At 42.4% G+C, this 24,006-nt stretch overlaps 2 protein-coding genes across 5 annotated transcripts; one reads left to right on the top strand and one right to left on the bottom strand.

Annotated features, from left to right (window-relative positions):
• Positions 1 to 32: 32 nt before the first annotated feature.
• Positions 33 to 7,220, bottom strand: mfsd9 (major facilitator superfamily domain containing 9). Of its 4 annotated transcripts, XM_035523072.1 has the most exons (9): positions 7,100 to 7,220; positions 6,862 to 6,974; positions 6,243 to 6,342; positions 4,466 to 4,718; positions 3,433 to 3,520; positions 2,955 to 2,998; positions 2,043 to 2,172; positions 1,606 to 1,815; positions 33 to 1,338 (listed from the first exon to the last, which is right to left on the bottom strand). In XM_035523072.1, exons 4-9 carry the CDS (start codon positions 4,547 to 4,549, stop codon positions 560 to 562), a joined length of 1,335 nt encoding a protein of 444 aa, XP_035378965.1. In that variant the 5' UTR covers positions 4,550 to 4,718; positions 6,243 to 6,342; positions 6,862 to 6,974; positions 7,100 to 7,220; the 3' UTR covers positions 33 to 559. The 4 variants fall into 4 exon arrangements, with proteins under 4 accessions (XP_035378965.1, XP_026887251.2, XP_026887252.2 ...); XM_027031450.2 differs by lacking the exon at positions 6,243 to 6,342; XM_027031451.2 differs by lacking the exon at positions 6,243 to 6,342 and having other exon boundaries at positions 6,862 to 6,944.
• A 1,530-nt stretch (positions 7,221 to 8,750) lies between these two features.
• On the top strand, positions 8,751 to 13,034 carry tmem182a (transmembrane protein 182a). Its single transcript, XM_027031449.2, has 5 exons — positions 8,751 to 9,187; positions 10,474 to 10,585; positions 11,155 to 11,268; positions 11,544 to 11,681; positions 11,855 to 13,034. Exons 1-5 carry the CDS (start codon positions 9,047 to 9,049, stop codon positions 12,076 to 12,078), a joined length of 729 nt encoding a protein of 242 aa, XP_026887250.2. The 5' UTR covers positions 8,751 to 9,046; the 3' UTR covers positions 12,079 to 13,034.
• Positions 13,035 to 24,006: the final 10,972 nt, after the last annotated feature.

Here is a 24,006-nt window from a genome sequence, read left to right as displayed (position 1 = left end):
TATGGCCATTCCTAATATTTAAGGTACAGGAATATAATAACAGTCTCACTTTATTCACCAACTCATCAACAATAAAGGAAATCAATGTTAAGAACTAAAGTTGCAATTCTATTGTAAACACACACACAGCTTAAAACTTCCTGTGCCTTTAATGTCCCGCTGAGGTCATTCCATAAAGTGGTGCTTCCCCATCATACATAGATCCCATACGTCCAAGGATCCAGACGTTCCTCTGTTCAGTACTCCTGCTTTCGCTCATCACATTTCGGCAGGCACCCTGCATCTCTCTCTTCGTGGGGTCCACTGGGTCCTACAGAGGCCCCTGCAGCGGTTCCGTCGGTCACCGTGCCAGTCACCCACATCGTGGAACCTCACTGCCAGGACAGCTGGACGCACAGATCCGCGAGTCCTGCTTCCGTCACAGTTGTAGCTCCACAGTTCCGAAACCGGATCACTTCAGACAGATGCGCATAACCGCCAACTTGAACCGTTGTCCACCAAACACCCCTCCCCCGTCCCGTGCGTGACTCCACTCCTTCCCCGTCCCGACTCCGTCTGGTCAGTGCTCCTTGTCTTTCGCCTTGACTTTACTCTCCCACTTCGGAGTCCGGATGAGCAGTAAGCCCACCGCCCCCAGCGACAACGCCACCCCCAGGCTGGGAGGTCCACAGGGGCTAAACTCCTGCGCCAGGCCCGAAAACAAGGGTGCCAACACGCGCCCCACTGCGGTCACTGACTGCCCCGCCCCGATCAGGGTGCCGCTGGCCTGGGCTCCGCCCCTCCGCAGCTCCAGGTCGGTGATGCAGGTGCGGCCGATGTTGGTGGAGATGGCAAAGAAGGTGGAGGAGAGCACCACCTGCCAGACGCCGGGAGCCGTGGCGTACAGGAAGATCAGCGAGCACGTCAACACGGTGGAGTGTAGCAGCAGGGCCGGGATGTCGTTGCCATAGAGATAAGTGACAGGGCCCACCAGGCAGCCGGCGAGCGCTCCCAGCATGCTGCTGTAACTGATCAGGTAGCCAGTCACTTTGGGCCGGAGCTCGAAGCGCTCCTCCATGGCCAGGGAGAAGTTGCTGTAGTACAGGATTATGGACACAGCCATCAAGAGACGCACCAGGAACACGTCCCACAAGTCCGAGGAGGCCACGGCGCGGATCCGCACCACCACCAGGGACAGCTGCTTCCAGGCAGGCCGGAGCAGAGCCGCAGCACCCCAGCCTGGGACGGGGATAGGGCGGGTCCCATCTGAACAGTTCTTCGGCTCAGAACAGGGTTCCCTGCTGTCGGCGTCTAAACTTTGGTTTAGAGCCTCGCGCCAGGGTAACATCCACACCAGACCTGAGGGGAAGCTCATAATGGGCTGGACACGTCTACAGAAGTGACTTTGTTGGTGTGAGTCACAATAATAAATAAATAGATAAATAAATAAACAACAATAGTCATTTTAGGCCTCCACCTCATGAATATGCATTTGTAAGTATGGAAGAGCAAAAAGTGCTACTGTCAGCGTTCTGATCCCAATAAATTTAAGATATTTGCATGGAGATAGTCGTCTTGCCCAAGTTTGTTGTCCGTTCTGTGTAACAACCACTTATGTCCTCCTACCTGCGTTAAGAAGGAACATGGCAGCACAGACGAGCGAGGACATGTAGAAGCCTCCCTCGTGTTCAGCAAGGTAGCCTCCTACCACTGGGCCGAGGATGAATCCCACACTGGACGCCGCATTAAAGTGACCCATCACCAGGGGGCGCTCCTTCTCCGACACTAGGTCCGACAGGAGGGCTCGGCAGATGGACAAGGAGTGTTTAAACAGCCCTGTGAACAGGTAGCCTTGGCTGTCGGTCACGCGCGCTACACATCAAGTGAACGTCTAAGCCTGACGACAGGCAGTTTCCGCATAGTTACTGGGGTCACTACCCATAATCCTCGCTCTAGCAAAAACCACAGATGCAGTGCGTCAATCCAGGAAATGAGCAATGAAATGTAATAGAGTAATACGTTTAGAAATGAATATTTATTTATTACAGATGTGCCCGTCTTACCCACTGGGATCCTGGCCAGCACGAACAGGGCAATGCTACTGGAAAGCCCGAGCAGGCCGTATCCGAAGGCACTGAGGAGAAGGCACGTGAGCAGGGAACGCCGCCGGCCCACGACGTCGCTCCAGCTACCCTGCCAGGCAAAGGTCAGCAGGAACACGGGGAGGTTGGGAAACGGCATCACTGTACATTTGTTCTTAAAGAATGATGCTTCTCCCTTAGACAACGTGTGCTTTCACAAGTGCTACGAGAGACGCACAAGCTCTGCGTTGTGAAGCCATACAGCAAGCGGAGCATTTAAATTTAACAGTGTAATTAATAAATATACTGTGGGGTGGAGGATACTACAGTGTTCAGGTAATAAAAAACAACGTGATCCAATTACTTGAATTACTTACATTTGTCTTAAACATTTGTCTTTAAACTAAATCAAAATACATGAAGTCTAGGATTCAGCAGGACACATTCCACAGCGTAAACGCGTTCCTCTCTCACCCTCACACACACACACAATCACGCTACCATAATGCAATCAGGGACCCAATTGAATTTGCTGTCGGCTCCATGCATGTCACAGTCGTAACTGTGCCCATCCACTTAGCACCCTCAGCACACAAGAAGACCCTTCACTCCTTAATATGCCCCATGACTCTGCAGTTTAACACCAATTTAAACTGAGCGCGAGGCTCCCGAGTACGTCACTCCTCCAATCACACTTGTCTTACAGCAACACGTTTTTGGTTTGTGAGCAAAATGTCCAGTTCAAATCCCTGCATGTTAATGGGAACAAAGAATCTCTCACTTTAGTGTGTTGGCTAAACCAGACAGCTTCTACACTGCCCTCATGACAACATTTAAGTTAAAATTGTGACCAGACCTGGCGATGTCGTTAATTAGTAACGTTCCGTTACTTACGATAAGCGTGCTGGAGAAAAGCTGCAGAACGCCGTAAGTGGATCCTGTGGCATGAAAAAAACAAAAAGCGCTCCTGCTTGAGTTGTGTCAGAACGTGTCACCTGCAAGTCCTCACTGGCTCAGGTGTTCTGCAGCCCGCGTCTCCGTGGCAACATTTACACAGCCTCGATCAGCATCAGAATGGCCAGCGGAAGAAGCAGCCCCTATCCTTCAGATTTCAAACCCTTAAGTCCTGGTGTGTTTGGTGACCTTTAAGAATTGTCACTCACTGTATAGTGTTTCAAGCTTTTCTGGCTGTACACAACCCCCCCCTTGGTAATTAGCCACAGACTTGTATATGTCCTTTAGGTACTGATGTAGGGGTTAGGAACTAAACAGTTCTAAATACCACAAATACAAAAATAAATAAATAAGTCAGCTCATGATCGCTATATACTGTTTGACATGGTTTCCTTGTAGTTGAATCAAAAGGTCTTACCTACTATCCCAGCCACTGTTGGACTGGCACCTAAAGACTTCACATGATGACTCAGCAACGGGATGATCATACTGACCCCAAACAGATCCTGTGCAAAAACCAAACACTGTTCAGGTACAGTAAGGAAACAGGCTGTACCTGGTTAACCACAATAGGTCTGGGTATTGTTGTATAACTGACAGTGATTTCCAAACACAAGCTGAGAAAGCGAAGCAAGATGAATCCGGAGAACGAAGACCTGCCTGTGTTTGTAGAACTCAAAACACACCCCAGCTGGTACTCCGCTTCCTGACATTTCTGAGGTAAACGTGTCAATGTAATAAACATTGGTAACAGGTCACCAAACAATCCACACCCCAATATACTACTGCCTGCCACACTGTTAACATTAGTCATAGCAGAATTGCTTCCTGGTATATAGTATGATGTTGCTTTAGCTTTCATGCTGATATTTAACAGGCAGTTTACCATCATGTTTAAAAAAAACAAAAACACTCAGGCTCATGGCTATGCCAAGACCCTGACTGAGGACACATCATACCACGTTTGTTTCTAGTTAAGGGTAGGCTACTTCTTTGGAGTGTGAAAAGCACTGTGAATGAACGTGGCTCTCTCTCTCTCTCTGTGTGTGTGTGTGTGTGTATGAGAAAAGAAAGGTTAGCGCTGTTTCTTTTATGCCAGGTTGATGAAATGATCCAGTAGGACGTTACCGATCAAGGACATTTTAAAATAAAATGAGCCACACGCTTTAGATCATGTCTTATTTTGTAAGCTCTTGTAAAAACGCAGCCAAGATCTGTTAACGTACACTGGTCGAGCATTAGATTACGTCTTTTAAAACTGTACGGTAGAACACGACACATGGGCTAGTCCGAAATGTGACTTGACAAGATCTTAGAAATGGATAGACGCCAGAACGGCCCAAAGTCGTTAAATGCTTGTGGTGTAATCGCAAACGCCCTTAACAAGAACCTAAACCACTGCAATCCAGCAAGTCGACCGACTGTCCGAAAAGAAGCCCGACGCCACTCACCATGAACCCAACCACGTATATACACTTTATGATCCGGACGGGTGTCCTTGTTTTCGGGAGCAGGCTGCACGTGGAGCTTCTCATTCTCCTTCCCTTCGCGAGGCAGTGAGCGCGCAAGCGTCGCCGCGGCCCTTTACGCAGCAGCCTCGCGCCAGGCTGCGCCCGGGCTTCCGTTCCTACCGGGCGGACGGAGCCGTGCGACGCGTCTTCCAAACGGGCGCGTGTCTACGTCGATGGAAAGCCACGCATTTTTCTTAAAAAAAATAAAAAGAAGCAGAAATGCAGCGCTAATTAGCGTCACCGGTCACGTTAAGCCCTTAGGTTTTATTGAGTACGTTCATTTCCTCCTCTCGTAGTCTCGTGGTATTGTCCTGGATCTGCGTCATATTACGAGTCCGCACGCGCTGCTTTTAAAAGTCATCCTTTAGTTTATTTGAATTGGACCATTATGTATTAGGAGTTTTTATTTTATTTTTTTGTTCTGCACACACACTGCACACCTGGGGAACGCTCCAAAAAAACACACTGCACACCTGGGAGGAGCTGTAATAAGCTCTACAGTGGACCTAGTCCATCATTAGCACTAAGCGCATTGACTGAACTTTCGCAGGTGGAAATAAGACCCTGCAGGAACCATACCCCAGCTGTTTCGCTATCTACCGCGCTGAAATTCTAACAGTTACGCTGGTTGAATTATCACAGTCGCTGGGCTCGTCGCCCATGAATCCGCTCAGACTTCACCCCACCGTATTGCAGTAGCTTAATTTAACAACGTGGTCACATGACGTCCCCACACCTCAAAAAGCCAGTGCCGCTCAGAGCATGATAGAGAACAGGTGCAGTGTAAGCATATGATCTGTATTTACGTAACGTTGTGCTAATCGTGTACTAAACTGTCCTTTTCTACCGTCTTTTTTCCTATAATGCCCATTACGTTTATGTTGCCTTAGCGCCACCTGCTGGCTACTGTGAGAACATTTACAAGGTATTTATTGATTGACTTTTATATGCACTGACTCATCTTACATTTGTTCCCACCACTGAAGTTTTTAGTACCGGTCAGTTTGATTATGGTCATGACTATTTTAAGACATTTACTGTGTAACGTTGTTCACTGTATAGGCAGATTAAAACTGGTGTGGCTATGCTATATTTAAACTCTACAGTTTAAATTTCAAGAGTAATTTATATAGATATACCCATAGTTCCAAATATAGAGTAAGCCTAATTCTGTACTAACTATCTTTGTTGATTTCTTTAATTAAATTATGTTATAGTTATAAGTTATAGTCATAAACTGAAAAAGCATTAAAACCCTGCAGTAGGCAGACGTTCACTATACCATAATATATAAATCTGAAGAAGATTCTAGGTGTATAACTGCAGTGTATTGTAATAAGAGATGTAGGAAAATTCAACATTGTAGTGAAGTACACAGAGGTTCCAGGGAAACAGAACATTTTAGACAGAAGTTCTTCATCAGCTGTGCAAGTAAAGTTCTTCAAGCACTTTTTATATATACATATATATATATATATATGTGTGTGTGTGTGTGTGTGTATGTATGTGTGTGTATGTATGTGTGTGTGTGTATGTGTGTGTATGTGTGTGTATGTGTGTGTATGTGTGTGTGTGTGTGTGTGTGTGTGTGTGTGTGTATAGCCCAGCTCCCTCTCTCAGCGTTCATCTCTGACCAGCTCTCCTGTCACTCATTCTGGTTCCTCCAATCATCACACCCTTGTCGGGTCTGCATCCCTAGACTACTGGTTGTTCTCACCTGTGTCCTGTTACTTCTACATCCTGTTAGTTCTGCGTCCCGTTAGTTCTGCGTCCCGTTAGTTCTGCGTCCCGTTAGTCTGTTTCCGTTGCTCTGTGCGCTATTTGAGAGGTATTGACATGATCGGTATGTGCATTCCAAGCTTTATCCCTGCCTGTCTCTCTGGGTTACGACATGTTCTGTTTTTTTGGATTATCGTCTCAGCCTGTCCCTACCTGGTTGGTTTGCCCTATCCGACTGCTCTCTGGTATTGTGTACTCTGGGCTGTTTACTGGTTTATTCTACTCTCAACTCCTCAAGTTCTGGATTACTACGTTGTGGATACTGGCCTCTGCCTGTTACATTACCTCGCACCCTGATTGTGCTTTTGCAATTAAAAACCATGCTTGTTTACATCTGTGAGCGTCTATATATACCAGTATAGGGTCAGAATTAGTTCACAGTAAAACAAAGGAAAAGCAGTGAAAATAACACACAACTGTATTATTAATTTCTAAGGATATACATTTAGTTAAGTGTAATTCAACATTGATTATTTTACTGTACAACAAATATATTGTAAAACATTTACATTTATATTTACGGTATTTAGCAGACGCTCTTATGCAGAGTGACTTACAACAGTGCTTTGTCATTTCCTCATAGAATTCATCCTTGTACAGTAGAGCAGTTTGGAGTCCAAGATACCAATGAAGTAGAATACTGTAGAAATACAGGGATTACTGCTGATGCCTAGAAGTACAAAATACATGAGGTCTCTCTTAAACAATGATAAGTTCAATAAGCAATAAGTAAAAAACACCAAAACCACAAAATGCTTTAAGATAAGATAAGAATTTTTTCCAAAGGAAAATTACAGTGTTCCAGCATGAATGAAGACAAACGCAGAATACACAATGGGTAGGTAGACATAAAATATAGAATTTTAAAAATTGTTTAGTGAGAAATATTACCCAGTGTTGGGTGTGTGTGCGTGTGTGTGCGCGCGCGCGCGTGTGTGTGTGCGTGTGCGTGTGTAGCTGTATTAGAGAGCAGAGATGCACAATAGATGCCTGAGAAATAGATGAGTTAGAGAGCAGAGATGTACAATAGATGCCTGAGAAATAGATGAGTTAGAGAGCAGAGATGTACAATAGATGCCTGAGATATAGATGAGTTAGAGAGCAGAGATGTACAATAGATGCCTGAGATATAGATGAGTTAGAGAGCAGAGATGTACAATAGATGCCTGAGATATAGATGAGTTAGAGAGCAGAGATGTACAATAGATGCCTGAGATATAGATGAGTTAGAGAGCAGAGATGTACAATAGATGCCTGAGATATAGATGAGTTAGAGAGCAGAGATGTACAATAGATGCCTGAGATATAGATGAGTTAGAGAGCAGAGATGTACAATAGATGCCTGAGATATAGATGAGTTAGAGAGCAGAGATGTACAATAGATGCCTGAGATATAGATGAGTTAGAGAGCAGAGATGTACAATAGATGCCTGAGATATAGATGAGTTAGAGAGCAGAGATGTACAATAGATGCCTGAGATATAGATGAGTTAGAGAGCAGAGATGTACAATAGATGCCTGAAATATAGATGAGTTAGAGAGCGTAGATGTACAGTCTGATGGCTGCAGTTAGAAAAGTCCTGTGACAACATTCATTCCTGCATCCTTCCTGCGTACCATATATTACTGTCTGAACAGAGTACTCATAACATTCAGAAGCGCCCTGCATTACATGAAGTCAGTATTATGGCTATGAAGCAAATGTCAATTTATTTGAGTTGGTGTCCTTGTTTACCACATTCTGTGTCCATCATACTGTCATGCTTTTCCTGTCTGTCTGCCTGATGCTGTACCTGTCTACCACAGTGGAGGACATACAGGAGAGTAACGTGCATTGGACCAGCTGTCCTCTCTGTAGCTGTGGTGTCCTCTCACAGGACAGTGCTAATTGTTAGCTGGTTTCTCTGCTTTCTGTTAAATTTCCCACTCAACAGATAATAATCTTTTATTATAAATTCATTTTTTAAAAGGAGCCTTAGTCACTCCATTAATAACTCAAATAATGGCTAATTTCTCTTTCGATTCGGTATAGAATAGAATTCCATGGAACTAATGTTTTAATGATTTCCTGTGTGGGTGCATCCAGGTTAAACATAGGATATTCTCTCATCCTGTCACAGAGTCACATAACAACTGTGATTACACACTGGAAGTACGACGTCGTATTAAGTCGTATTTACTTTCGTCGACCTCCTACACAGTCTCTCACTGTTCTGCCCCCCTCAGTGGGTGCTTGGGTTTGGGAAGTTATTATAAATGCATTTATTCTTGTATTGACTCAGGAGTAGATTTACTCATGCTCTTCCCAGTATTAACTATCTTGTCCTATGGGGTGGTCTTCAATTGGCAGGAGATATTTTGGTCTGTACACCCGCCCCGGTTTTCCATGATCGTGCCCCTGAGAGACAGCAGGCACCTTCAATCAGACGCCCAAAATAACACCAAGGGGAGGAGGGTTAGGGTTAGGGTTAGGGTTAGGGTCCGGGTCCCCAGTCCAGCCCTGTTCTGACACCGACATCACTGAAAACCGACAAGCCTTCGGGAAGCAAGCCCGCAGCTGCTGCTGTAAAAAACAGGAAAGGACCCCAGACCCCGTTCTGAGAGCGGAGGAGCTTACAGGCACCTGAAAGCACTCCTAAAACAACAAGTCAACAACCTGACCTTACATTCCTGCTGAGCACTGAGACCTTTTTGCCGACCTGTGCCTAACACGGAGGAGCGAGGAAGAGAGGCGCTCCAGCCATGAAGCTAAGCGTGGCATTGTTTTTTGCTGGGATCTTTGGAGCCCTGGCCACAGTCTTTGTTCTTCTGTCCTTTGGTACAGATTACTGGCTCTTGGCTTCGGAGACGAAATGCAAGACTGATTTAACTGGTGCTTTAGAGGTGAGTGGAAGCTGTGTTTTGACCACTGTTTATTATAGAGTCCCAGAAACAAAAATGAATCAGACAGAACTGATTTAACCATGAAGTAACTGAATGTTTCAAACCCACGAAAGGCAATTTGACGGATTTTAACATTTGGTTTAGAATGTTGTAGCATGATTACACTCGTCACATGCTCTATAGAGGCAATATAAACATTTTTAAACTGTTTTATACCAACACTTTAATATGTAATCTGTAATTCGACATCTCCTAAATGCGGGTTGGAGTCCAGGACTGTATAATTGTACACATTTAGGTTTGTGAGACACTGTGCATTAAATGTCACTATTTACAATCTCACTAGAGCACAGAGGATAGAATGTCACATGCTGGAGAATCATATGACACTTGATGGTGAGAAATTGAAACTGGAATCTTCATGCAATGTCTCCACTGTAATGCCAGATCTATTTGTGGAAGTCGCACACATTGCAGCAATTTCCCAGGGGGCAGCCTGCTAGCCTGCAAATGAGCTAGCGGAAATGACTGTAAAGTACACCGTCTTGTTTTATTGAAGTCAAGCAGGACAAGATTCTCCCATATAGTTGTATATTTTTCTTCACAGCAAAATAATTTTTGATAAATTAATGTCACTGGTCTAGATTTGGAAACAATGTGTATTTCATAAGTCCAGTGTTTTGTATTCACTTTTTTTAATCAGCAATGTGTGAATGTGTGAATGTGATAAAGATGATTTCTTATTTGAGCCTGGTGTTTATGATGTCTGGTGTTTACCAAGGTCCAAATGCTGTGATAAATCATGTTGTAATGCTATAGTAACTGAAACAGAAAATATATAATACTAAATTCAGAGAACTATATATTATTTCATCAACAAATAATAACTTTTATTTTTATTTACATTGTCTTAATTATTAATAATAATTTATTAAAACTTTTAATGTCTCTTTTAATTTTCATTGTAAATTAATCTTATTCCCAAATTAATTAAAATTAATTTGATTTCTTCTCTTTTCTTTTTTGGCAATACCTTCACAAGTTGATACATCCCAGGACGTAAAAAGCTTTATTATCCTTCGTGGCACCTCTATTTTCTGTAAACGCTATACAAATAAAGTTTATTATTATTATTATTTATAATTTTAGCACAAGATTTGGAGTTATAGTAAAGCCTCAGTCCTCATTGAAGATTTCTGAGCTTTTACTGGGCTCTGCTGAGTCATTGGTGAGTTCGTTGCCCTTCACCCTCTGCCCTCTGAACCCTGACCCCTGCTCTTCCACAGCGAGGGCATGCTGAAAACACTTCCACCTTTTACCATGAGGGCTTTTTCTGGCGCTGTTCCTTTGACGGCAGTACCAGTATGGAACAGGACCCCCTGAGGATATTCTGGTTCAGTAAGACAAAGCTTTATGGCTAAATCTAGACTAATTTGAACAATGGCAACATCAACTGCAGTATACTGGATTGAAGGATTCATTAAAACAACAACAACAACAACAACATTATATATAATTTATTTATTTATTTAAAGTACTGTGTACTTTACTACAGCTTTCTCTACATCTTTTACTACAGTACACTGCACTTACTCACCTGGAATCTTTTAAAACCTGGGATTTGTGTGTGTGTATATATATATATATATATATATATATATATATATATATAGATAGATAGATAGATAGATATTCAAAATTGAAGTAAAGTACACAGTTTCCAGAGAAACGGGACTTTTATATATCCATTTTATATACATAAATTTTACATAAATATTTATGTAAAATAAATATACATGAATATACATGAATATGTATAAATTTTATATATATAAATCCACAGTTTAATGACATAGTTCATGTAATGTGCTGACACATTTTGCTTTCTGACACAAAACAATCTATAAGCGATTTATTTTCAGTGTGGAGGTGATAAAAATGAATATTATTTGTGTCTTTCCCCACAGTGTTTGTCCCCAAAGCAAATCAATCACACGGCAAGATGTGCATACCTGCCTATTTTTTTCCCTTCCCTCTATCTCTGCAGACCCACAATGCAACCACCTACGACTCTGCCATCAGTAAGAACCCTGCCACACACACACACACACCTTTGCTCAGTTACATCTGTCTCCTAATCCACCTACTACAACCAAACGACAGTGCTGTCTTCACATGGCTTGCTAGTACTTTGAGTGTTCCACTAAATTACCATTCACAGTATGATGACATGGGCAGTGCTAGCTCAGTGGTCAAGGTACCTGACTTTTTTTTTGGAACCATAAGCTAAATGCTGTAGAATTTTTTTTTTAAATGTAAATTGCTGGAACAGTACTGGCTGGCTTGTGTCTTGTAGTCTACAGGGGGTTCTGGAGTGTCTTTATGCTTCTGGGAGTAACTGCAGTCGTACTGGGCGGCTTCATCATCATCTGTGCAGCTCCGTTCGCGAGCCACTGCCTCTACAAGGCAGGTGGAGGTCTCTACCTCCTAGCCGGTTAGTTGAAGAACTACATTACCATTTGTTCTGATCTCAGAAGGAGAGAGCTCAGGTCTCTACAGTCTTTGTGAGATTCAGTTTCCTCTGTCTTACCGGTCCCTGCCTTACCTCTACCCCTTTGTTACCCCTACCCCTCATTTCTTGTTTTGTATTCCTCCTCATCCCTTAAGGTTTCTTCCTCCTTTCTGTCACTGTGATGTTCGTCATCTGGTTGGAGGTGCTGGACATAGTGGACATATATGTGGGCCAAAAGTCTCATCTGTATCCAAACTTCCACCTCACAATCTGCTACGGCCTCTCCTTCATATTTGCTCCGGTGGGCGTGTTTTTCTGCCTGCTGGCTGGCCTGCTCTTTTTTCTGATTGGCCGGTCAATGCAAATGCACTGCCACTGAGCATCTGAATGACATGTACATACCACCCACTTTATTAGAAGCTTGCACGTCCCCTCCCGGCCTGCTTTCGTAGGCACACCTGCTTTCGTAGGCACACCTTTCCTATAGGTGCATGAATTTTTGACGTCCAAAATATCAAAGCCATCCTGTGGTTTATGAAATGACTTCTGTTGAAGGGCTGAAAGACAGCTGACACAAATGGTTACATGGAAACCAAGAGGCTATGAACTTTAACCCTAAGGTCAACACTTATATTATTTATATTTCTAACAAATATTAAATGATATTTCTAATAAACACATACTTCTAATAAGGGAGTTGATGAGTACTGTTGGAGACCAGTGGAGTGATGTGTTTTTATGTCTGTGGTTATGACTATATGATAGTGAGTATGTTAGAGTGGGTTTATTCTTTGGGAGAAGAATAAGGGAGTGTATTCATTACTCATTTGATTTGCAAAGCAAGCAGGTAAAAACATCATAGACAATCATTTGAGTGCCTCGAGTATAGGTGTGAGCTAATTACTGTTACATCGTTAAACTGTGTGACTGTGTGAAAGATGGTTTGGGAACACTGGGCTGGATTTGTGTGTGTGTGTGTGTGTGTGTGTGTGTGTGTGTGTGTGTGTGTGTGTGTGCGTGTGTGTGTGTGCATATGCACAAGTATGTATTCATAATATGTCATATTATGTATTTTGTTATCCTTTGTCTTATAATAAGGTCAACATTTTACAAAACAACTAATGTATTTTCTAGTACATTGTACCTGAATAATCTTGGTAAGGATGAATGATTTTTGGTTTGCAAAAATATTTTTACAAGTGTATCATAAATGATGTTTGTCTTGCATGTTTCTTCCCACAAAAGAGTTGTATTTATAATAGTTTTGAAAAGTTATGATACATATTATATGACTAAGACATTATAGTGTCCTTAGTTTTCATATGATCATCTAGATTTCATATCTTCAACTAAATTAAATCTATTCAAATCATGCTTAAAATTAGTTTTTGTTTTGTAAATAATATTGACTCTTACTATCAAATCATATTCAAATGTATTGTTCAAAATATAATTAATAAACCCTTCAGTTCAGAATGTAATAAAGGATTTCATTTAATCAGAATATTGATAATTCTTTGGATACTTTCCCAGAACACATTTTAGCATCAGTTTTCCAAAACACCTAGTCTAGTCTCAGACTGAGCCTTTTATAAACACCTAGTCTAGTGTAAGACTGAGCCTTTTATAAACACCTAGTCTAGTATAAGACTGAGCCTTTTATAAACACCTAGTCTAGTGTAAGACTGAGCCTTTTATAAACACCTAGTCTAGTATAAGACTGAGCCTTTTATAAACACCTAGTCTAGTGTAAGACTGAGCCTTTTATAAACACCTAGTCTAGTCTAACACTGAGCCTTTTATAAACACCTAGTCTAGTCTAACACTGAGCCTTTTATAAACACCTAGTCTAGTCTAACACTGAGCCTTTTATAAACATCTAGTCTAGTCTAACACCGAGCCTTTTATAAACACCTAGTCTAGTGTAACACCGAGCCTTTTATAAATACCTAGTCTAGTGTAAGACTGAGCCTTTTATAAACACCTAGTCTAGTGTAAGACTGAGCCTTTTATAAACACCTAGTCTAGTGTAAGACTGAGCCTTTTATAAACACCTAGTCTAGTCTAACACTGAGCCTTTTATAAACACCTAGTCTAGTCTAACACTGAGCCTTTTATAAACACCTAGTCTAGTCTAACACTGAGCCTTTTATAAACACCTAGTCTAGTGTAAGACTGAGCCTTTTATAAACACCTAGTCTAGTATAACACCGAGCCTTTTATAAATACCTAGTCTAGTGTAAGACTGAGCCTTTTATAAACACCTTGTCTAGTGTAAGACTGAGCCTTTTATAAATACCTAGTCTAGTCTAACACCGAGCCTTTTATAAACACCTAGTCTAGTGTAAGACTGAGCCTTTTATAAACACCTAGTCTAGTCTAACACTGAGCCTTTTATAAACACCTAGTCTAGTCTAACACTGAGCCTTTTATAAACACCTAGTCTAGTCTAACACTGAGCCTTTTATAAACACCTAGTCTAGTCTAACACTGAGCCTTTTATAAACACCTAGTCTAGTGTAAGACTGAGCCTTTTATAAACACCTAGTCTAGTATAACACCGAGCCTTTTATAAATACCTAGTCTAGTGTAAGACTGAGCCTTTTATAAACACCTAGTCTAGTCTAACACTGAGCCTTTTATAAACACCTAGTCTAGTCTAACACTGAGCCTTTTATAAACACCTAGTCTAGTCTAACACTGAGCCTTTTATAAACACCTAGTCTAGTGTAAGACTGAGCCTTTTATAAACACCTAGTCTAGTATAACACCGAGCCTTTTATAAATACCTAGTCTAGTGTAAGACTGAGCCTTTTATAAACACCTAGTCTAGTCTAACACTGAGCCTTTTATAAACACCTAGTCTAGTCTAACACTGAGCCTTTTATAAACACCTAGTCTAGTCTAACACTGAGCCTTTTATAAACACCTAGTCTAGTGTAAGACTGAGCCTTTTATAAACACCTAGTCTAGTCTAACACTGAGCCTTTTATAAACACCTAGTCTAGTCTAACACTGAGCCTTTTATAAACACCTAGTCTAGTCTAACACTGAGCCTTTTATAAACACCTAGTCTAGTCTAACACTGAGCCTTTTATAAACACCTAGTCTAGTATAACACCGAGCCTTTTATAAATACCTAGTCTAGTCTAACACTGAGCCTTTTATAAACACCTAGTCTAGTCTAACACTGAGCCTTTTATAAACACCTAGTCTAGTCTAACACTGAGCCTTTTATAAACACCTAGTCTAGTATAACACCGAGCCTTTTATAAACACCTAGTCTAGTCTAACACTGAGCCTTTTATAAACACCTAGTCTAGTCTAACACTGAGCCTATTCTTTTTCTGCTAATGACACTAAAACAGTAAAACATCTGCATGAGGCTTCCTGAGTAAAGCTTTCACTGTGAGTCATGGATGCACAGGACAGGAGGCCTCACAGTGCAACAAATGAGTTTCTGATAAAATGGGTACTTACCCCATACTCCCTACTCCCTACCACCTACCCCCTACCACCTACCCCCTACCCCCTACCACCTACCCCTTACCCCCTACCCCCTACCCCCTACCCCCTACCCCCTACTCCCTACCACCTACCCCTTACCCCCTACCCCTTAAACCTTACCCCTTATCTCTTACCCCCTACCCCTTACCCTCTACCCCCTAAACCTTACCCCTTATCTCTTACCCCCTACCCCTAACCCTCTACCCCCTAAACCTTACCCCCTACCCCTAACCCTCTACCCCTTTACCCTTCCCCTGAACACTCTATTCTGGAAACTGATATATGAGACTTAACGGTCTGTGTCTGGGAGCTGATCTTCTCAGGGAATCTTTTCTCACCTGTGCAGTAATTTTTAGATCCCTTTGCACAGAGGTGAGAGGACATGGCACAGAGCTTATATTTGAGAACAGTGCTCACACATGGTGTGTGATGAATATAGATGCTGCTGTCAGAGATGTATTGTCAGGAGACAAGACGCTGGCAGGCGACTTCATTTAACACACACAGCTTTGGGGAATGTGACTGAGGCACCAGACAGGTGACAGCTGTTCAGTTTGTGTTTGCGGTTTTACTCTCAGTAAAAGTGCACAGGAAAGAAAAAGCAGAAAACTTGAAAAAGTTTAAAGTAAACCCCCAAAGTTTGTCAGTAAATCCTTTATTGGTTGCAAGTACTGAGCCCACTACGTCTGCATGGTGTCAGAGATATGTGTTGCTCCGAGTGTATTATATTTTGTGTATATTAAATGTGTGTATTGCATGCATCAGTATGGATATTTTTGCATTTGTTGGGTTACACTGGAGCCTGCACTGGGCACAGTTTTATCCTGGGCAATGAACTATTTTTGAATCTGGGGAAATTATATTACCCATTACTCAAACACACAGAGCTCACCCAGTGACATGTGACCTATATGTATCTAAACACAAATAGAAGCGACTACATAACCACTGTTTCTGAAATGAGATATTCCCCTCTTCCTCAGACACTTCCTTAGACCCATCACGCTTCGTCAGACCCATCATGCTTCCTCAGATCCATCACACTTCCTCAGATCCGTCACACTTCATTTACATTTACATTTGTGGCATTTGGCTGACGTTCTTATCCAGTGCAATTTACAAAAGTGCTTTTATTGTTTACTTATAGAATGAATTCATCCTAGCCAGTACAGTAGGTTGGAGTTCAAGATACCAATGAACTGGAATACTGTTGAAAAACATGGATCAGTGCTGATGCCTAGAAGTGCAAAATACATAACCTGTATTTCAGATGATAATGATAAATGCAATAAACAATAAGTACTAGAGTTTATTAGTCAACATCAGTGTAACGAACAATACCCTACAATAAGTACTAGTTTCAGTTAGTCAACACAGGAGCAGGGTCAGTGGTCATTTGAATATCCCACAAATAGATGGGTCTTCAGTCTGCATTTAAAGACTGCAAGATCCTCAGACCCATCACACTTCCTCAGATCCATCGCACTTCCTCAGACCCAATACATTTCCTTAGTCTGCCAACAGTACCCACAAGGGGGCAATGTTGCATCATTTGCAAACCAGGAAATCAGAATAAAATAACCTGGTTATGGATGCAGATGTAAAGCACCTCCAGAGCCATTAAATGTGTTAAATTCTTATTAATTTCTCACTCAGCTACAGAGGCAAATCCTTGTGGGACAGTTAAATCTGACTGGTGACTCATTTGGAGTGATACAGGTCTTGAATCAGTGAGTAAGGCTCAGGTTGTTGTTGGTGGTGTGTGTGTGTGTGTGGGTGTGTGTGTGTGTGTGTGTGTGTGTGTGTGTGTGTGTGTGTGTGTGTGTGTGTGTGTGTGTGTGTGTGTGTGTAACCTGAGTACATAGACCAATCTGTGGTAAACTGGACTAGCTCGTCAGAACGTGATGGTTATGACAAGGTAAACATTTATTATTGTTCATGTTCTCTTTTGTAAAGCTGAAGGGACAAACCATTTGTTCTGTTTAAGCTGAGGTTAGGGTTACATTTAAGGTTGGGTTCATTTACATATGTAATACACATGTGCCTGTGTGCGTGTGTGTGTGTGTGTGTGTGTGTGTGTGTGTGTGTGTGTGTGTGTGTGTGTGTGTGTGTGAATGCATGCTTGCCTGCTATTTCTGCACAGTTAGTATTATCACAGAAATGATGAACTAGATCACACTGAACTAGTGAACCAGATCATGCTGAACTAGTGAACCAGACCACGCTGAACTAGTGAGCTAGATCACACTGAACTAGTGAACTAGACCATGCTGAACTAGTGAATAAGACCACGCTGAACTAGTGAACTAGACCATGCTGAACTAGTGAATGAGACCACGCTGAACTAGTGAACTAGACCACACTGAACTAATGAGCTAGATCATGCTGAACTAGTGAACTAGTGAATGAGACCACGCTGAATTAGTGAATGAGACCACGCTGAACTAGTGAACTAGACCACACTGAACTAGTGAACTAGACCACACTGAACTAATGAGCTAGATCTCGCTGAACTAGTGAACTAGTGAACTAGACCACGCTGAACTAGTGAATGAGACCACACTGAACTAGTGAACTAGACCACAATGAATTAGTGAATGAGACCACGCTGAGCTAGTGAACTAGACCACGCTGAGCTAGTGAACTAGACCACGCTGAACTAGTGAACTAGACCACGCTGAACTAGTGAATGAGACCACACTGCACTGTGTTTTTTCTGCACCTCACTCCCCTAATCATTGGACGCCATTAAGATCAGCACAAGCCTGTTATTATCTCACTGTATTATCTCACTCTGGGAAGCTGAGATAGAAGGAGCAGAACTCAGGCACTCGGATACAGAGGAACACTGATAAAGTTTTGATCAGCACTGCGTCTGCGAGTGGGAGGTGTGAATTAACTTCCTGCCTGTGTTGAACAGCGTAAATATTCTTTTTCTAAGATAACTTGTGGATGGCTTATCAAAAGGTGAGGTAGGTAATCTATGCAGCGCCACCCCACATGTGGACTACATTTCTTATATCATTGTTTATGGATGTCTGTGGGAAAATGTGGATGGAAAAAGAAGCATACTGTATGTGCTATGCTCTCTCTGTGTGTGTGTGTGTGTGTGTGTGTGTGTGTGTGTGTGTGTGTGTGTGTGAGTGTGTGTGTGTGTGTGAGTGTGTGTGTGTGTGTGTGTGTGTGAGTGTGTGTGTGTGTGTGTGTGAGTGTGTGTGTGTGTGAGTGTGTGTGTGTGTGAGTGTGTGAGTGTGTGTGTGTGTGTGTGTGTGTGTGTGTGTGTGTGTGAATGTGAGTATAGAGAGAGAGAAAACTGAATTGGACATCAAACACAAATCAATGAACAAAACATAGATGCACATGGTATAGGATTGTGGATAGTATTGAAGATTGTCAGAGAGATGAGCTAGGGAGAGAGAGAGAGAGAGAGAGAGAGAGAGAGAGAGAGAGAGAGAGAGAGAGAGAGAGAGAGGGAGGGAGCGATAGGAAGAGGGGAAGTGGGGAGTAAGAGGGAGAGAGGGAGAGAGAGAGCTTGTATTTCTAATAGTGCTGAGTGAATGGAACTGTTCTGTATGGGTGCACTGTTGCAGGTGTGGGTCTTGGTGAGAATGTCATTAGTTCCTGAGTCCCAGGTGATTGTTGTGCAGTTCCACACAATTAAGCCAGATAATTGTGTGTTGATAGCACGAATGTTCACAGGGCCGTGTGGAATACATTTTTTTCCCATGCCGAGCTTCCCACAGACCCCATAAGGGCAGAGCTGAGGTCTAAAAGCCCTGATTAGGGTAGAGACAGAACTCGGAGTGCAGAACCTGTTCAGTCCAGGCCGGCCCAGAGTACAGACACGATCACCTCCCACTGCGCTGCAGTGAAACCTTCCAACGGGTTATTCTGGACACCACAACAATATGATGAAAAATAGCAAACAGGTTATTGCTTTTATGAACATTTGGCACACGGCTGCAAAAAGAGGAAATGACACGTCAAACACCAGAGGGCGCCACCGGGTGAACAAAATGGCCCTATACTTGGCATTAGTGGACGTTTTTTACGCGTCTGTTAGCTACACCTATCCTGTTGGCGCATTTTATGTGTAACACACAGTATTTGTAAAGACAGACAGTATATACACAGTATCTGTTGCCGTAGACACCATTTACTGCTTCACCATTTACGTCCGGCCACGGCATTCCTAGTGTCTGTGTATTATTGGGGTAACAGGCCATTGTAAACAGAGAAATGACATCAGCCCTGTAGCGGAACAGCAGAGGGTGGTTTGTTGGCACGAGCGTCTCGCGCAGGGTAGTGTCACATCCGAGCCGAGAGTTCTGCCACCGCAGAACAGCCGAGCATCAGAGACCGACCCCTGGTGAAGACCCGGAGGACGAGTGGGTGTGCCACACGCCCGCGCTTGTCAGCAGGACTGCCAGCAAGGTGGCGGTCATAAATAAATGGCGAGTGCATGAGGCTCTTGGTATAATTAAGCATGCAGCCACTGGTGCAAGAGCACTAATAGCGATCATGAGCAACACTGCGGAGAATATCTTCAAATGCAAATTCCACTGGAGAGAAAAGCGGAACGTTTGCTGATATGTGAGGAAAAACTGGGGAAACATCCCAGTCACAATCGTTTGCTTTTCTTGGGCTATCATTTTCCCTCATAAGTTAGGATTTGACTTCAAACCGTTAACGCAGTGTGATTAGAAAAACCCGTTTGAAAACAAGGTGAGAATGAAGGCATTTAAGTGAATCCGTAGATAGGCTAAAATGGTGGAAAAATAAGTCAAATAATCCCAAATCCTAAATATAGGCATCCTGACATAAAAGTAGTCCCTGCTACCGCAAAAAAAGGGTTGCTCAAAAACTGCAATTGACGGGAAAATAGATCTACAGCAGAATTTCAGACGGAAAGTGAGCTGCGAGCAGTTCGGCAGTTCCACCACGTTTTTCCTCCAACACACTGAAGTGAAAATGAGTGAAAGAACCGAGGTTTTGAGTAAGTGATCTAATATCCTACACATCATTTCTTTCAAGTTTTCAAGTTTCAAGTTTTTGGTTTATTCGTCACATACGTAGTCATACACAGTATAACTTGCAGTGAAATGGTTTGAGAGTGCTCTGTCCAAACTGAGGAAGAGAAACAGGGGTGTATAGGGAAATATATATTCTATATATAGACAAAATATATTAACAATGTATGTACAATATATGTATAATATGTTTATATACACAATGTACAATGTATATATAGATATGTGTAAAAGTATGTACACAGTGTACAGTTCCAGCTTACAGTTGACATATCTACAGTTACATGGTGGTCTCAATGTCGATGCCGTTTCTGTAGGTCTGGGGGCGTGCGCTGTCCACTCACGGAAAGGCTTTGTGTGTTCACAATGTCTGTGAAATGTTTTCAAACAAGAGTTTTACCAAACCTTTGCAACAGCAAGATATGTGGACTAATTAAACCTTTTTTAAAAAGATTTTTCAGCTTTGTTTTGCTGTGTTAAAGTTCTGAATTTATTTTACAATCTTCAAGTCATTTTTCCCCATCATCGGGACGAAAGCGAGATCATAGGCCTACATGCGCCTTTTACACTGAAACAGTTTGTGTGAAGTCATGGATGACATAAAGCCATGGATGACATAAAGTCATGGATGACATAAAGTCATGACATAAAACCATGATATAAAACTATGGATGAAATAAAGTCATGACATAAAGCCATGGATGACATAAAACCATGGATGGCATAAAGCCATGACATAAAGCCATGGATGACATAAAACCATGGATGACATAAAGTCATGGATGACATATAGGCCATGGATGACATAAAACCATGGATGACAAAGTCATGGATGACATAAAGCCATGATATAAAGTCATGGATGACATAAAGCCATGACATAAAGTCATGGATGACATAAAACCATGGATGACATAAAACCATGGATGACATAAAGTCATGGATGACATAAAACCATGGATGACATAAAGGCATGACATAAAGCCATGGATGACATAAAGTCATGGATGACATAAAGTCATGGATGACATAAAGCCATGATATAAAGTCATGGATGACATAAAGCCATGACATAAAGTCATGGATGACATAAAACCATGGATGACATAAAACCATGGATGACATAAAGTCATGGATGACATAAAGCCATGGATGGCATAAAGCCATGATATAAAGCCATGGATGACATAAAGTTGTGACATAAAGCCATAGATGACATAAAGTCATGGATGACATAAAGTCATGACATAAAGCCATGGATGACATAAAGTCATGGATGACATAAAGTCATGGATGACATAAAGCCATGACATAAAGCCATGGATGACATAAAGTCGTGACATAAAGCCATGGATGACATAAAGTCATGGATGACATAAATCATGACATAAAGCCATGGATGACATAAAGTCATGGATGACATAAAGTCATGGAAGACATATAGGCCATGGATGACATAAAGTCAGGACATAAAACCATGGATGACATAAAACCATGGATGACATAAAGTCATGGATGACATAAAGCCATGATATAAAGTCATGGATGACATAAAGCCATGACATAAAGTCATGGATGACATAAAGTCATGGATGACATAAAGGCATGACATAAAGTCATGGATGACATAAAACCATGGATGACATAAAGTCATGGATGACATAAAACCATGGATGACATAAAGGCATGACATAAAGTCATGGATGACATAAAGCCATGACATAAAGCCATGGATGACATAAAGCCATGGATGGCATAAAGCCATGACATAAAGCCATGGATGACATAAAGTCATGGATGACATAAAGTCATGATATAAAGCCATGGATGACATAAAGCCATGGATGACATAAAGTCATGACATAAAGTCATGGAAGACATAAAGCCATGGATGACATAAAGTCATGGATGACATAAAGTCATGGATGACATAAAGTCAGGACATAAAGCCATGAATAAAGTCGGATCAGAGCTTTGAGTTGGTGGTCAACGTTTCCCAGCGAAACGTCTTGGAAAGTAGGAAACAAACCCGATTTCTTTAAGTTCGCCCTCCCTTCAGAAGCGCCTGTTTGTAAAGGCTTCTACGTCCTTAGACGTTTTATTAATTTATAAGGATTTTTCTTGCCCCTCGGAACTTTGCTGGTATTCGAATTACAAGAACAGAGGCGGCAAGTCTTATTAAGGCCCGGGTTTTTGTTTAGAAATGGTTTAACATCATTTCAGAAACGGCTTTGAAATAATGAATAAACAATGGGTTATGTAAATACGCGTATTAATGCAGAGCACGAGCGTATAATTAAGCCCCATAATTCAAAATCAACTGCGCCGGTGCGGGCACGCGGCCGTGGAGGTGCGCTCGTGAACAACAAACACGGGGTCCGAGCCTGCTGTCCAAGCCAGACACGCCGTCGTCTGGGTGCACCTCACCATCTGATGTATAAGAAGCACTTTCATGTGTTTAAGACAGAAGAAACGGTAGTGTTTTACCCTGACTCCTCAAAATATGATGCCACCTCATTACTGAACCGTTTTTATTTAATCACCAGCTATGGTTTAACAAGATTACAGGATCTTTTCATATTTTGCTAATGTTCATGCACGATGCAATTAGTCGGATCTTCGCTCGCCGAAGTGATAGACGACTCGCAGTGCTTGATGCGGGGGTAAGACTGTAGGTAATGTCTCGTCATTTAACCCGCTTTCAGCTGTCCATTCCATGCCATCTGTTCAGTGGCACACAAAGGGTTATTGTGGACCGCGGCTCTGCTGTGCCAGGCTTTTGATTTTAATTGCGGTGGCACTCATCTGCTCCTCTTCACTCAAAGGCTCAAATGCCCCGTTTGAAATCTAGCGTGTGAGATGCTGATTTCTCTCTCTCTCTCTCTCTCTCTCTCTCTCTCTCTCTCTCTCTCTCTCTCTCTCTCTCTCTCTCTCTCCCTCCCTCCACCCCCCTCCACTTATCGCTGGTGATACATTAAAAGGTGTAATCCGACTGAAATGGAAATTGCGCTTCTTGAAAACAAATGAAGATGGCAAGGCCACAGCGTCGAGCTCCATCAGGGAGTCCGCGAGGCGGGACTCGCGCTTTCACGCGCAGATTGCGCCGGGCTGGTTATAGTGGTTAATGGCGGATCTGCCGGGCAGGTTGATTACAAGGTTACCGTAAACAATCGTTTTCATCTGCGCCAAGTGAAATTGCATGTTGTGTTTGTACTGTACGTGTGAACGTAGTTTGTCCTTTTCGCCGGCTGTCGGGTGCTTGTGCGGGAGTAGCGACCTGAGATTTGCGGGTGATTGCCACGCGGGCGCAGAAAACACGAGCGTTTGAATTTGCAGTGGCATCATGTTTGCACATGTTAGCTCTGGCGAGGTCTGAGGGTGGGGGGGAGTTGCCTGTCTTATTGAAGCTTTCTCATCTCCAGCTCGGCAGTTTTCAGTCTGATCGAACTGTATCGCTATATATTGTGATTTAGTGATGCTCAAAAAATATAAAAGACAAGCTTCACGTGACATTGTCAAAGACTGGCCTGCATGAGTCTGACCAAAACATTTTATATTAAATCATCGATAGAAGAATATTCGGGACCTTATTTGCATATTCCGGTCTTCCGTAATATCGGCGCTGCGATGATGATTAACAAATATATCGCACTCTTATGTTTGTGTGTTTTAACACTGATTATGCTGAGCCTCATTCATTCAGCTTGTACACAGCAAAGTCCTCCGTGTTGAGTCAAACTGTCCAGCTGGAACAGAGTAGCCATCGATCC

The sequence above is a fragment of the Electrophorus electricus genome, chromosome 25 (assembly GCF_013358815.1).
Source record: "Electrophorus electricus isolate fEleEle1 chromosome 25, fEleEle1.pri, whole genome shotgun sequence".
NCBI classification, from domain to species: Eukaryota; Metazoa; Chordata; class Actinopteri; order Gymnotiformes; family Gymnotidae; genus Electrophorus; species Electrophorus electricus.
This window is presented reverse-complemented; position numbering and strand designations above follow the sequence as displayed.